The sequence below is a fragment of the Triturus cristatus genome, chromosome 4_2 (assembly GCF_964204655.1).
Source record: "Triturus cristatus chromosome 4_2, aTriCri1.1, whole genome shotgun sequence".
Lineage (NCBI taxonomy): Eukaryota > Metazoa > Chordata > Amphibia > Caudata > Salamandridae > Triturus > Triturus cristatus.
This window is the reverse complement of record NC_140586.1, coordinates 154671037-154684751: the sequence shown is the minus strand read 5'-3', so window position 1 is coordinate 154684751 and position 13715 is coordinate 154671037. Positions and strand designations below refer to the sequence as shown.

The 13715-nt window shown below is 44.6% G+C and overlaps 1 protein-coding gene across 1 annotated transcript in view; it reads right to left on the bottom strand.

Moving 5' to 3' along the window:
* GPD1 (glycerol-3-phosphate dehydrogenase 1) overlaps positions 1–13715 on the bottom strand; it is a 97395-nt gene that overhangs the window by 36333 nt on the left and 47347 nt on the right. Inside the window, exon 2 of the mRNA XM_085600880.1 lies at positions 1058–1235. Coding sequence (XP_085457006.1) covers positions 1058–1235 — 178 coding nt within the window. The remainder of the gene's footprint in view (positions 1–1057; positions 1236–13715) is intronic.

Here is a 13715-nt window from a genome sequence, read left to right as displayed (position 1 = left end):
GAAAGTCAAATGTGTTGTTCGTCGTGATAGATTCCTCCATTTGGGCTCCATAAGGTATGCTCCTGTCATGATTGCATCATTCATTTTCACAAAGATTCTTCCCACAGATCTCTGAAGGCTTTTGCTGCTACGTCAGGAAGACCCGTCAGTGGTGTGATGATCCTCACCTAACCTGTGAGCATCACAGGATGGGGCTAAAGATAAAGGGAGAGATGTCACAGATCCACTGTGGACTCTAAAAGCCTGTAGTGCTGGTCAGAGATTGACGCATCTCAATATATGTACAGAAACTCCCATCCTGAAGCTAAACTCTAGTACCACTGAGTTAGCTACGGGTAGCATTTACACTTAAAAGCACTACGAAACTGAAAAATCTGCAGTAGCAAGCACTAGACAAGACACACTTTGTTAACATATTGTCCAGAAATTGTGAGTTTACATACATAGCGCAAAAAACACAGCATCTTTCCCTATGAGTCAAGAATCCGAGCTCTCCGCTGGTTGAACTATGATGCAAATAGGTCCCAGTAGACACAGTAGGGTAGCAGGAGCACTCTATGGGCCCTCAGCCAAGCAAGAAAAAATGGGTCCGCATACCCCGGTAAGGTAGCAAAAGGCAGACATAAATGTGGTGGAGCGGGCCCCTCATACCCTTGGGCCCCAGTACCGCCGCACCTGCTATACCTTTGAGCAAACAATAACCTGGAATAGTGTTTTCACAAAAAGATAATTTGACATAAACTGCTGGTTAAATAAGATTTTAAATTAAACCACGGACTCTACCTTTGATAATTGTCACTAAACGATTTTTGCATTCACTTACTCTTGCAAAAAAGCATGCATTTATCATGAGTTTTGTTACACCTTCCTGAAAAACAGCCTTGCTTTTCCTTCCAACCCAACCTGCAAAATTAATTTTGGGTTAACACAATTTTGTACCAACTCCAGAAGTATCAGCTATGGAAGTTGTGGCGCGTATCGAAATTGCAACTTTGACCCTATACCCCAGTTGTGATGATGGAAGGTTCCAGAGCCCCGTTAGAATACCCCTGCTCACCACGTTGGGAGGCAGCTTGTGCCCTGGAAGGTACTTCACATTTTCATGTTCCGTGTTGATGATTTCTGTGAGTTTCCTTCCGTTCACCATCTCCTCAAACACCCACATCTTCACGGTTTTATCGAACTGGTCTAACTTGGCTGCATTCTCCCCAACGATCTTCGCAATTGCGGAACCCCTGGGAAATCAAAAATACATTTTAAAACTTACTCCAGGGTGGAAGAGGCAAAAACAGCACCACAGCGGTGGATTACAAGAAAGTCTTCAACAGCAAATACCCTTCATTGACCCCATCAGAAACACTCACCCTTCTGAGGGGGTAGGGACAGAAAGCATTTTCCTGCCAAGAAGGCTGTGCCTATAGGTGAAACGTCCCTTTTATCACCACCCTGCAAGGTTAGCTTTCTGGTTGTGAAAGACCTTTTGTGAATAGTACCAAAAATTCACAGTGGGCTTAGAGCCCGCCCATTGCTTCTATTGGTTGACTTATTTTGTCCCACTTATTTCTTTGCTTCCTAATCAATGGTTTTCCTTCCTCTTCTGGTATTTGTCCCTCCCCTGGAGCACAGCCTCTTTACCATCCTTTTGATTGGCTGACTTATACCCTTCCGCTCCTCACATTCAGGCAATTACATTTTCTTTGTCCTTCTCACTTCATTAGAGTGTGTGTTTCTATCTCCCTTGGGGGCTGCTTCTTCTCCCCTCAAACTCCCCCATACGCCGTATTGCTCCCTCCACTTCATCTCTCCTCCATGTGCTGCTTACCCCTCAGATGCCTACAGGTCACGCAGTGCTCTCCCACCCACTCTCCTTCGCTTGCCCGACCTTTCTCCTTCGTTGCCCTCGTAATCCTTAAAATTACTGGATTTTTTTCTGTTTTGGAGGACACGGCATCCAGTCCACTATGCTTTGAGGAATATGCTTTTGAACAACAAAAAATTTAGTTTTTTTGATTTTTAGTTACCACTCCAACAGGTACGCAACTGCGTGGTGGCCCATGCTCACATATACATCATCAAGCATACACACCCCCCTGAATATTATGGCCACATGAAATCATGACAGGGGTGCGCTCATGCATGCGGTTCTTTTGCTGATGCTGCACAACATCAGCAAAAATCATTGACATAACCAATAGGTCTAATAAAAGCGAAACCTACTGGCTTTACTAATGCTTGTTCTTATTATTTTCGAAATGTCAGAGTTACTCTTGCGGAATTCTAATGTGATAATTCATAACTACGAATAACTTGACAATTCTGGACTCATTGACATAGCAATTACGCTCGTAAATCAGGGTAAAATTGCAAATCGCAGGCTGCTAGACATTCAGAAGAGGTGACCCACCAGCCATAATCCATTTATCATTCCCCAAACTACGTAACTATATGCAGGGCCTTTGGAATTATGCAATTGTGCAGCAGCGGAGATTTTCGCATGATTATAGATTTGACGCATTTGCCACATAAACGCATCATCTGCTGCATAATCTGCAAATACTATTAAAAAAAGTTTGTTTCTAACTCAAATGTTTCAAAAGTTACTAAAAATGCAGAGACACGGTTTCCAGTGCAGTGGAAGGTCCTTTTCAAAACTTGACTGGTCAGCTTTCTGTTGCTTATTGCTATATTTGGGTGTTAAGCTGGAACTAATGAGGTGCAACCAATGCCAAGACAGTGTTACCAAGTTTAAAAGTGATAAAATAATGAAGTAATGTTATTAAAAAATTGTTGCATTATGCTGCATAATTTTCGTTTTCTTGCCACATAATTTACTCAACCCTGCCGCATAATTTGGCCCTCTCCTGCCACCTAATTCCAGTGGCCCTGACTATACGCCACAAATACAGACAATTCTGTAGTAGTAACTCCCATGCAAGAGGTGGGCAGGCATCCGCGCAATCTGTGGTTTGCCTTGTAAATTTATGAACACACATAAGCTTGTGAGTTTGCGAGCATTCACAATTTCTTATCAGACTCTTTCCCACCCTGGAAGCTTTTGGAGTTTTATTTCTCAAAAGGCTAGAGTAAATTCCCTTCCATAGTGGGAAGTAAAGGATCATGACCTTTATGGGGAGAAGGGGACAGACAGTGTTTCTTGACCGAATTTTTCTTTCCCCTGGAGGAATAGAAAAAGGAAAAAATGTGCAGTTGTACCTGGGACTGCCTTTCAACCGAGCGGAACTGTGCAATTTGTACAATTCCCTATTGGTGGAATTATCAGCCTTTAAATCAATCACTGGCAAAGCCAACAGGTCGCACCTGCAGCAGATATTGAGTTTGGAATGATGTTTGCCGATGCTGTTCAGCATAAGCAACAGAAGAAAGATAAATGTTTTGCCAAAGCTATGCAGAATCATCAGTATTTTAACTCATTGTTTTAAGATGGCGGATACCAATCTAGGAGGAGTACATTTTTGAAAAGTCCCTAAAAAGGAGGGCACCAGGCAGTAAATTGCGGCATCCGGGCCCTACAAAAAAAAAAGCATTTTCTTCAATGGGATGGTGACCAACAGAGGATAGGGTCAGGAAATCAGGAGCGAGGCAGGAGCAACAGGCAGATGTGAGGCAGACGAGGAACGGAGGAGCTTGAGATGGAGGAGATAAAACATTTAAAAAAGGAAAATCAAAGCTAGGAGTAGCGGGGAAAGCAACAGACGAGATGGGGAGGAGGGAGCAACACAGCTCTCATGGGGGGGGGGGGGGGGTGTTGCCAATATCTTCGTGAAGCTCTCGGCATCAATGATGAGTAATGCAATTGGCCTGTAAGAGGTGCACTCAACCAGATTTTTTCCTGGCGTGTATGTCCACCTTGCACACAGTGGGGGCATTGCCGGATGATTGGTTAGAGGAATTGAAGAGGGCTGCTAAAGTTTTTACTAATTTGAGCAGAAAAAGTTTATAAAAATAAAACTGAAAAACCATCTGGACCCTGTGTTTTGTTAGAATGCATTGACTTAACCACTTCGTAGATTTATGACACCTCCATGGGTCTCTCTATTACCCATCAAAGTAAGACTGGATGTCACTTGTGACTTCTAGCACGGTGTCATACAGGAAAAGAAAAAAGTTATGGAACACCTCTTGTTTACGCCCTCCTTTCACCGCCTACACTCCATTAGCTTTCCTGATCCGTGGTTTGTGTGTTATAGCCTTTTGGAAGCGTAGTCGTCTGGCCAGTAACATTACCCTATTTTGTTTCCTTTCTCATAAAAACTCTGCCCCTGTGTTAATGGAGTACCTTCTGCCCAGTTAGTCCTCAGTACGTTTAGATGCCCGAGGGCCCTTCACAATCTATGCCCAATAAAGGGAGAGGGATTTTGTTTGTCTGTTCACTCAAAAGCTTTTACCTCAGCTGTGAGAGTATTTTCACTGTTCCTTTGTTATCTCAGCTGACATGGCTATGGCCAAACCCCTTACCATCACGTTAAAAGTATCCCAATTAGTAGACGGTGAACTATCCACAATTTTACACTAAAGAACTCCTCAATTTCCCGAGCCATGGTTGCTCTGTTTACTGGGCTGCTAAACATGTCCCCCTCAAACTTCAAACTCAAGTTGCATCTCCCTGTGCTCACTCCCAAGAGACTTGAGAGATGCCAGCTGACTACAGTGTCAATGCAAGAGTAGGTGTTGTGGAATTGTGAAGAAAAAGGAATAGTCTTTCTCCACAGGGTGAATGTGGCGACACATATATCAGCTCAAAATCTGAAATTCTGCTATACAGCCCATTGGACATAGTACCTGTGGAGGAAGTACCAATCGATGTCCTGTCCATGGTATTAACACCTGCTAAATGTAACTCCCAGCCATGACTTCCAAGTCTACCTCACTTGACATAATGAAAAAGGCTTCTTTAGGGAATTACTTATGCAATGTGTTTGGAGTGTAGATGCTTACGAAAAAATAAGGCGTGGGACATGCTGTCAGCTGCACTCTAATTAAGTGACATCTCTTGTCTCTCTATATTTTGCTCCTTTCAGCCACCAAATTGCCTCTTACAAAGATTCACCACCCCTGCTATTTTGTGTTAGCTCAAGCCCAGAACCGATTTGCATACCATTTGTGGCATTTGAAACTGGTTTCTCTGAAGTATATATGTTTCTTGTAAGAACAAAATTTCAGTGTCATGCTTTCTCATGTAACTACACAACGTTTGCCTCTTGCTTCGAAAATGAGGCCTTTTATATTAAGTGAAAGTAACTTGAATGTTACTCAGATCATAAATACTGCAGGCCCCAACCCTAGTATCGTCCTTCCCATGAGTAATATTTCCTACTATGATCCCTGAGCTCAACAAAGAAACAAAGTAAGGTAAACAATGCCTTAAAATTACCCTCAACAAGGAAACCAACTCTATCCCTTCGAAGACTTGACAGAGGTTGCGCTCCCTTTGAGTGAAAAGTGTAATCGTTACCAGTAAACATTTTAACAATTCTGTATCAGTGTACTAGACAATGCGCTTACCAGGTCCACATCACCCGCCAGAGCCCCTGACGGGCCGCCCAGACTACAGCACAAAGTTCTTTATGATGCAAATAACCTGGTCACTTCATCACTAGTTTATCCTCCACTGAGAATACAAGAAGAGAGTGGAAGAACTCCCTGGTCACAAAGTTTCCCATTTAAAGTCCTATTCATAAGGATGAAGGAATCATCTTCCAGACCCTCTCTTTTCTTGCATGATTTGTCTCTTTGTCCCTTTGGAGGTTTCGCCTTTGGTGGTTTCTCAGATTCAACTGCATCGCCCTCTGGGTGCTTATATCTGCCCTTCCTGTCCAGTGAGATGATCTTCTCTACTTTTGAGCTCATCGATTAAACAGGAAGCCGTTGAGAAGAGCCATCTGTACCTTATCTATTTATCTTGTAGTTCCTTTACTCTAGGGCACATCTCTATTGAAAATTGGATTCTCAGAGATTATTATTATTATTTTTTAAATTTATATATAGGCGCAACAGCTACCCAAGAAGGGTTTCCCGGCGCCCGTCAGAGACAGCAGAAAAAGAGAATGGAACCTACTGATTAAAAAGCCAAGTTTTAAGTGACTTTACGAAAGAGTGTGAAGTTGGTCTGTGTGCGAAGAGACAAAGGAAGGGCATTCCACAGTACGGGGCCCAAATACGAGAAAGAACGGCCACCCATGCGGGATAGTCTAACCCTAGGCACCTGAAATTTGGCCTGGGTAATAGACCGAAGGATACGTGAAGGCAGGTAGGGGCGAGCTACGTTTTGCAAATAAAGGAGAGCTCTGTCATGCTCAATTCTGAACATATAGCTCAGAGCTTTAAACTTGACCCGGTTTTCAACCCTTAGCCAATGAAGGTCCCTCAATGTACCGGAGATAGAGGCTGTTTTAGGAACTCGGCAGAGCAATCTGGCAGCTTACGTATCACAGCTTTATTGGCTCCCAGATAAAGGATGTTACCGTAGTCCAGCCTTGACGTAACAAGGGCCTGGACTACGGTTCTCTGGGTAGGGCTGGGTAGCATCGAAACAATTTTCCTCAGCCTTTTCAAAATGGTGAAACATGTTGTAGCAACCTTCATGGCTTGTTGACGCATAGATAGTGAGTCGTCAATAATAAAGCCGAGGTTGCGAACATGATGGGAAGGTTGTGGCAACACACCCATTTCTGTAGGCCAGTGTTGCGGACCCCAGAGATCTTCATTTTTACCCAGTACCAAGACCTCTGTTTTCTCACCATTAAGCTTGAGGAAATTGACGTGCATCCATGATGCCACTTTGCTAAGCCCAGTCCGAAGAGCAGATTGCTCTGAAGTTTTTCCGGCAGAGAGAGAGAAAATAATCTGGGTGTCGTTGGTATATGAAAATAGCAACAACCCAGCCTTCTCAACGATCGTTGCCAGGGGTCTAACGTAAATGTTAAATAGCAGAGGACTAAGAATAGATCCCTGGGGAACTCCATAAGGAGAAGAGTAGGTCTTAGAATTAGCAATGGAAGAAAAGACCTGAAAAGTACGATTGGTGAGGAAGGAAGTTAGCCAGCTGAGTGCAGGGCCAGTAACCCCTATGGACTGTAAGGCCTTTATCAGCACGGCGTGGGACACCGTGTCAAAGGCCGCACTCAAATCTAATAAAACAAGAGCTACCGTGTCACCTGCATCCAAATTCTGGCGAAGCATTTCTGTGATGCCAAGAAGCACGGTCTCAGTGGAATAGCCAGTCCTGAAACCAGATTGAGATGAATGGAGAAACCTATGAGTTTCATTAAACTTGGTCAGTTGGCCGTTGATATGCCTCTCTTGGTCTTGGTAGATAGGCAGCTGACTGTTGCAGAAAGTAAAGGGCTCCAAACTTCCAGCCTGAGTCAGAATTCTTTCTTTCAGTCACGAGTCAGACATCTTGGTCAATGCACCTCTGAGCCCAGAGGGAGTTTTTGGGCTGACGCCCCACTCTCTGCACTCTTTGAAGTCCTACTGCATATTTAGGCTTTTTCTTAAGCACTCCTGTAAAAATCCCAGAAGGCATGCACAGGTATCACTTCCCTCTGAGTTATCTCTTACATTTTTTGAATGTTGATATTATATCTCCGGGAGTTGTTCTGCAAATGTGCACATTTAATCGAGAAGGACTAGATTTGCTACCGTAGTGTGGAGCAGCTGATCAGGGTCTGGGTTACCTTACAGTTGAGATTTAGTCGTATTAATTTTCTGATTTTAAGAGTGCATGTCAGATTTTACTTTGACGATGTATTTAACCAGATCTCCCTCACCACAGGCTAAGCTTTCTGCAAGAGTGTTCAAAGCTGATTTTGAGTTCTGCTAGACATACTTTAATTCAGGTCTTTTTTGGTTAGCGCATTTAGTTGCTTTGCAGCCATCAAGTGTTTTATAGTGTGGTGTCTCATCGTTTCCTCTAGGTTAAAAAAGCATGTGATGTTGCCCACTCGGATCTTTTTGGATGGCTGTGACATAAATCTAGCTCTTACTTACGTTATGCAACTTAGAAGCAGGCATATCTGTAGCCGTCTTGTCATCTCGCCAAATACAGGTTTCAGAGCCAAGGTCATAAAGTCTCTCTTTAACTCCATCCACCTGTGTTCAGCGTGGGCTGAGGCGATACTGTGTGATGACTAATGGACACCAGGCAGAATAACAGATCAGTGGCCAGACAACGTAAATTCCAGGCCGCCGACATGCGCACTAAGCACGCCCACTAAGAGAGTCTTGTTCTGCTTCTTATTCATCGAGTTTCAGGATGGGTAGGAAGCTGAAAGGAAAGTGGAGTTGGGGGGGGGGGGCTTTTTGTCTGTCCAACAATCTGCAGTGACGGGTGTGGGGAGTGCATTCCAAACGTTATTAACTATTGTATGGGCCCACTTTAGTTGCTAAGTGAAACTCAGAGTTCTCAGGTGTTCTATGTCTTTGCTCTTTTCTACACTTCCAGCCCTTAATCAATCGATTCTGCAGATTGGTAACTGAGAAAGGAAATTTAAACATTACCCCTAGCTCCAATTGGATGAGTGGCCCTCGCCAAAATGATAATAGTCCCCAGAATACTATATCACTTTACTAACCCTCCGGTTATGCTCCCGCACCCCTTCTTCCGGGAGCTAGATACGCTGCTCGTTCCGTGATCTGGGGAGTAGGTTGCCATAGGGTAGCCCTGGCTACTCTGTACCTGCCGACGGATCAAGGGGGACTGAGAGCACCATCCTTTGAGGCATACTTTTTGGCAGTGCAGCTGCAATGCTTATCGCACTGGTCAGCAAAGCGCCACATAGGAGAAACATTTGCTGACGAAGGACGGGTGCCTCTCCCATCAATCCGTCATATGTTAATGCCCGGCACCAAACCGATGTGTACTCATCCCATGCAGGTATCAATAGCCCGCACATACATGCTGAAGATACACTGCATGTCAAGAGAGAGGCCCCTATATTCCCCACTACTTCCACTGGTAGGGTTCCCTCGAAAGGACAAATACTATACTACTCGAGCCCTGCAGGTATGAACTGAGCACTCAATGCCCGAGATGGAATCATTATTCGAAGACGGACAGCTGCGGACATATAACCAATTAGTGGAAGAGTTTGACCTCCCTCCGGGTCAATTCCTCCTACATAGACAACTCTTGGACAGCAATCATCAATTCTGGGATTTGACCGAGGGGGAACCACCAACACATCCGGTAATACACACGATCCTGCATATGTGAGCAGGTAGACACCTAATTACTTGGCTTTATAAGGCCAGCTGGGAACTGATTCTTAAGCCTCTACACTCGTTAAGACAGACATGGGAGGACGAAGTGGGAAGGTCGTTCAATGATAAGGAATGGGAAAAAGCCTTGGAATATCCTAAAGAGGTGTCCAGAAACGCACGATTCAAAAACATACAATTCAACATTCTCCACAGAGCATATCTCACGCACAACGCCTCCATCGTTTCTATCCAGACACGCAATTTGCATGTCCCCGATGTCAGGCCCCTGAGGCAGGATTCAAACATATGTTCTGGGATTGCCCCACTATACAGCAGTACTGGGATAACATACACCAGACAATCTGAGCAACGACAAATATTACGGATGTATATACATGGTAGGCATGTGCATTCGGGGTATTCAGAAGGAGAAAGTCCGATAAAGTGCAGAGCCGTTTCACGTCGCTAGCTATTCTCCTGGCAAAGAGAGGTCTGGCTATGTACTGGAAGGCCCAGAAGGGACACCCAGAAGAGGCGATCAAGTGGCGATGAAGAAATGGGGCGCAGCAGCAGAAGAGATACTGAGAGACGAGGAAGTGAGGGGAATACGCAAACACCACATATCTATGGAATGGGCACAGCTACTACACCAATTCAAACAAGAAACCGCACATGCGGAACCACCCGAGACATCCCAGCCCCAGACGCCACATCTATCCCTGACAGGATTGTTAGACGAACACTATAGGATAAGCCAGACACACAGAAATAGACACAACGCAGTAGTCCTACACATCAGTTCCACGCCCCAATCTAGTGATGCCCGATGTGATCCCCCCACATGTACGCAACCAAACTCTGATGTCACAATATAAACAACCGCACGGCAGCCTATTACCGACACAAATCCCCGCCGTCCCCTAATAACTCCCCCAGTTCACCCCCAAAGTTAGCAGTTAGCAATATCAGCCTGCAGTTCCGAAGCCGGTGCTAGTTAAAAGGGAACACACCGACTCAACAAAGCATTGCATTGTTCCTACACACAAATATGGGGACAGCCATAACTCCGTAACCAAGGGAAGGTTAACCCAGCCTGTTACTGAAAGCGTAATGACAAAGTGAATGGACTTAACAAGAAGGTAGCAACCTGAATGTAATAATGACAAATGTTAATTATGCTTTGTATGAAATGCTATCACAAATCTGAAAACCTATAGTTGTTAACAAATACACACGGGTACTCTATATCAGAAATTTGCTAATATGTTTTGTGAAATGCTAAAACCCAATGAACAAATTTAAACAAAAAAAAACCGAGACGGGAAATTTGCTCTATCCTGTTTAGCCTACTCAAGTTGTCACATACCCTGTCGGCTGATCTCCTACTTCAAAAATACAGGGCTTTATTAGTGGGTTTCACAGCCTGTGCAGTGAAGCTGTAAACAGTGTCTGGGTGGTGGCATTTTTATGGTCTGGCCTAACAGGTGTCAACAGAATACCACTGGCCAGGGGCTTTAGCTCTGGCCACATGGTGGGAGGCAGGAGTACATCTTTGATTTAGCAGAAGGTATGTGGTTCCGTGGAAAAAGTGCTTTCCCTCTTCCAGCTTGTGATCACTTTGTTTATTTATACAGTTGGCTGAGCTTGAACTTTCAGAAGCACAGATGACATCGTAAAAGGTGTCTTAGATAACTACTTAATTTACGGTGTTTGACTTTCTCTGGCAGCAGCACAGATGGGAGGAGGGAGTCATTAACCTACAGGGAATTTTGGGTCTGGCTTGACAGTGCAACTGTCACCTGATCTTTTAACATACACCAATATTACTCTACAGTTCCTTGCTTCTATACAAATACACATGCTTTTACTTGTAATACTTTACATTACCATAAAACATTCCCTTTAAACCAGATCTATTGGCATTGCCAGTGCTTGCGGGAATTAGGGTTTGCAAACCTTTTCCTCGCCGTAATGTGCGAGGCTCTAAGGGAACCTAAGCGGAGTCGGATGGAGGCCTAGACAGAATGCAGGACCAGGGGAAGCACAGAGCACAACCATCTTAACCTGACGTCCACTCAAGAGAGTTTTTTTCAGTACAAAGGCTCCTGCAAACCCTTGATTTAAAATTGTAGTTTATTTTATACAGGAGTCATGAGCAATCAGAGGAATCCTTTCCCAAATTCATTATGTCTCTTCTGGTCCTGGAATTAACTAGAGGCGGGTGGCAGCTTCACAGTCCCCTGCATATCGTCCATGTACAGGCTAAGAGTTTTCTTGTTGGCTCCTGTAAGGAAAGGTCCACTCGAAGTGACGGTATGACCCGAAGACTTAGATGTGCTAAGGGTTGCATGGGTACATGTGCGATTGTGCGTAATTTTGCTTGGGGGCCTGTTTATTAATGGTAAGTCGACGCAATGCTTAGCTTTGCACAGTGTTTAATTTGTAAAAGAATGAGTGCAGGTGCCCAAAGCCCTGCTCCGGTGGCGATATAAAATAAATCGGCACACCGACGTCTTCGGTCCACTGCCAGACACTGCTGCCCCGTTATCTCTCTTGCTGGTTCCTGCTTTCTTCCTTCGTGCCGGTTTGCCCGTCTCTCTCTTCCTTCTCTCTCCCCTTTGTGTGTTTTCCTCTCTCTTGCTCTCGAAAACATCTGGTGAGTACAAATAAGCGCTGGACTCTCCAAAACTGAGTGCCAGTGGGCCCCACCGACAACCTCAAATTAAGCACTGGCGCCGCGCCACATAAAGCTTTAACTAATACAGGCTGCCATCCGGTATGTTCCCCATGGCTTGCCGGGATCTGAAATGGCCGCAGCCGGGGTGAGGTCCCCACTGACTCAGAGGCACGCGCCATAACGCGCCATCTGACCCGCACGTGCCATAACACGCCATCTGACCTGCACGTGCCATAACACGCCATCTGACGTGCTGAAAGGTACCATGAGTTTGACTGCTATTGTTTTCAACACGTCACAGCATTACCTTTGTCCGTCGAAGCACATTTGCTTTTTTTGGTGTGATACCTGAATAAAGAAGCTTCCCGTGCTGCTGTTGTGCGCTTTTCAGGACAAAACCTGCCTCTCTGTGCGCTGGGATTAGACGGGTCACTGCCGACCTATACTGGGCAGGGCTCTATCTATTCGGAAGAAGGTACGAAGAAATGCATGCATACATAAATCGCAAGTGATTCATGTTTGCCTCCCACAGTAAAAGTGCCATTATTAAGCCGTTTATTCAGTGAACACATATGTAATGGGTGCATTAAGAAGTAAATTAAAGGACACTAGGAGAGGTTTAGGACAGGTAATGCGCAAGCATTCACCCCTTCTCTCTGTGCGCACACATACAAGCCCTTTGGTGATGGCGACTAAGGCACGAGGTGGAGTAAAGAAGCACTGGAAAGCCAAAGGCCGGAGTTTTATGTGGTAAATGCATGTTGCATCAGCACATTTTAGGGAGTCACACGGGAGGGAGCCAAGAGGGGTGGCAAAGAGCAAGTAAGTGTTTTAAAATAGTTCAAAATCCAGTTCAATGCAAGCGATTGAGTGGTGGCGGAAGGATTACATCTATCAACCAATAGCATTATGTGGAAGACGATTGGTCCATTGGGCTGGGCCAAGACTTGAGAGGCAATGTATTGAGCAGTGGCTGAAAGAAGCTATTGACAGAAAGTCACTGGTTTAAAGGGCAGATCCAAATCCCACTCTATGTATAGTGCTACAAATAAGTCTGCCTGAGAGCTGCACAGTCAAAACACAGAAGAAAACATAGCCCCATGATTGTTATCCATGGAGATGTTTAATGTTGTATGCCACTAATGCTCAAATCCCCTGAAACAAAAACTAAAAATAAATGCAAAGCAGTCGAGCACCCAGCCACATTTCCAAAGTGCTCTTCTGAAACTAAAGAATAAAAATCTCACTTGTGACTATTAAATCTCGGTCTACGTTTTGGCTGATTAGCAAATTTGGACATTGGTTTCATAAATCCTGCAAGCAGATTGCGTCATTTGGGAGACTCAACATGGAATGTACAAACTGGAGAATTCTCAAGCAGCAGAACAAACCCCCACACTTCGGTGCCATCTGCGGCTTTTGCTTTGCATTTCTGAATCCCGACTATTGCGTGAACCTTAATATAAAAATAAATGATTAATACTTTTCTCAAACTGTTGAGAGAAACTTTAGCTTTCTGAGAGTTCATAATGTAAATGTTACTTGTTGTTGGAACAGCACTAATGAGACACCATAGTGCCCTTGTCCAGGCTAACAAACAGGCCGCTTACCTATGATAACTTTGGGTTGTGGTGGGAATCCAAGTTGCCCTTGAGGGAACCCTGAAGTTTTTGCTTTTTTGGTACCTGCATTAACTTCCTTTGAGGACAGAGGCCTCGTGTGTTTCCGATAAGTGCCCTAAACTCCCCAAACCACACAGATCAAGATGCGAGGATGAGGCCAATTGGCTCTAGCCCTATACAGTTGTGATTTAGAA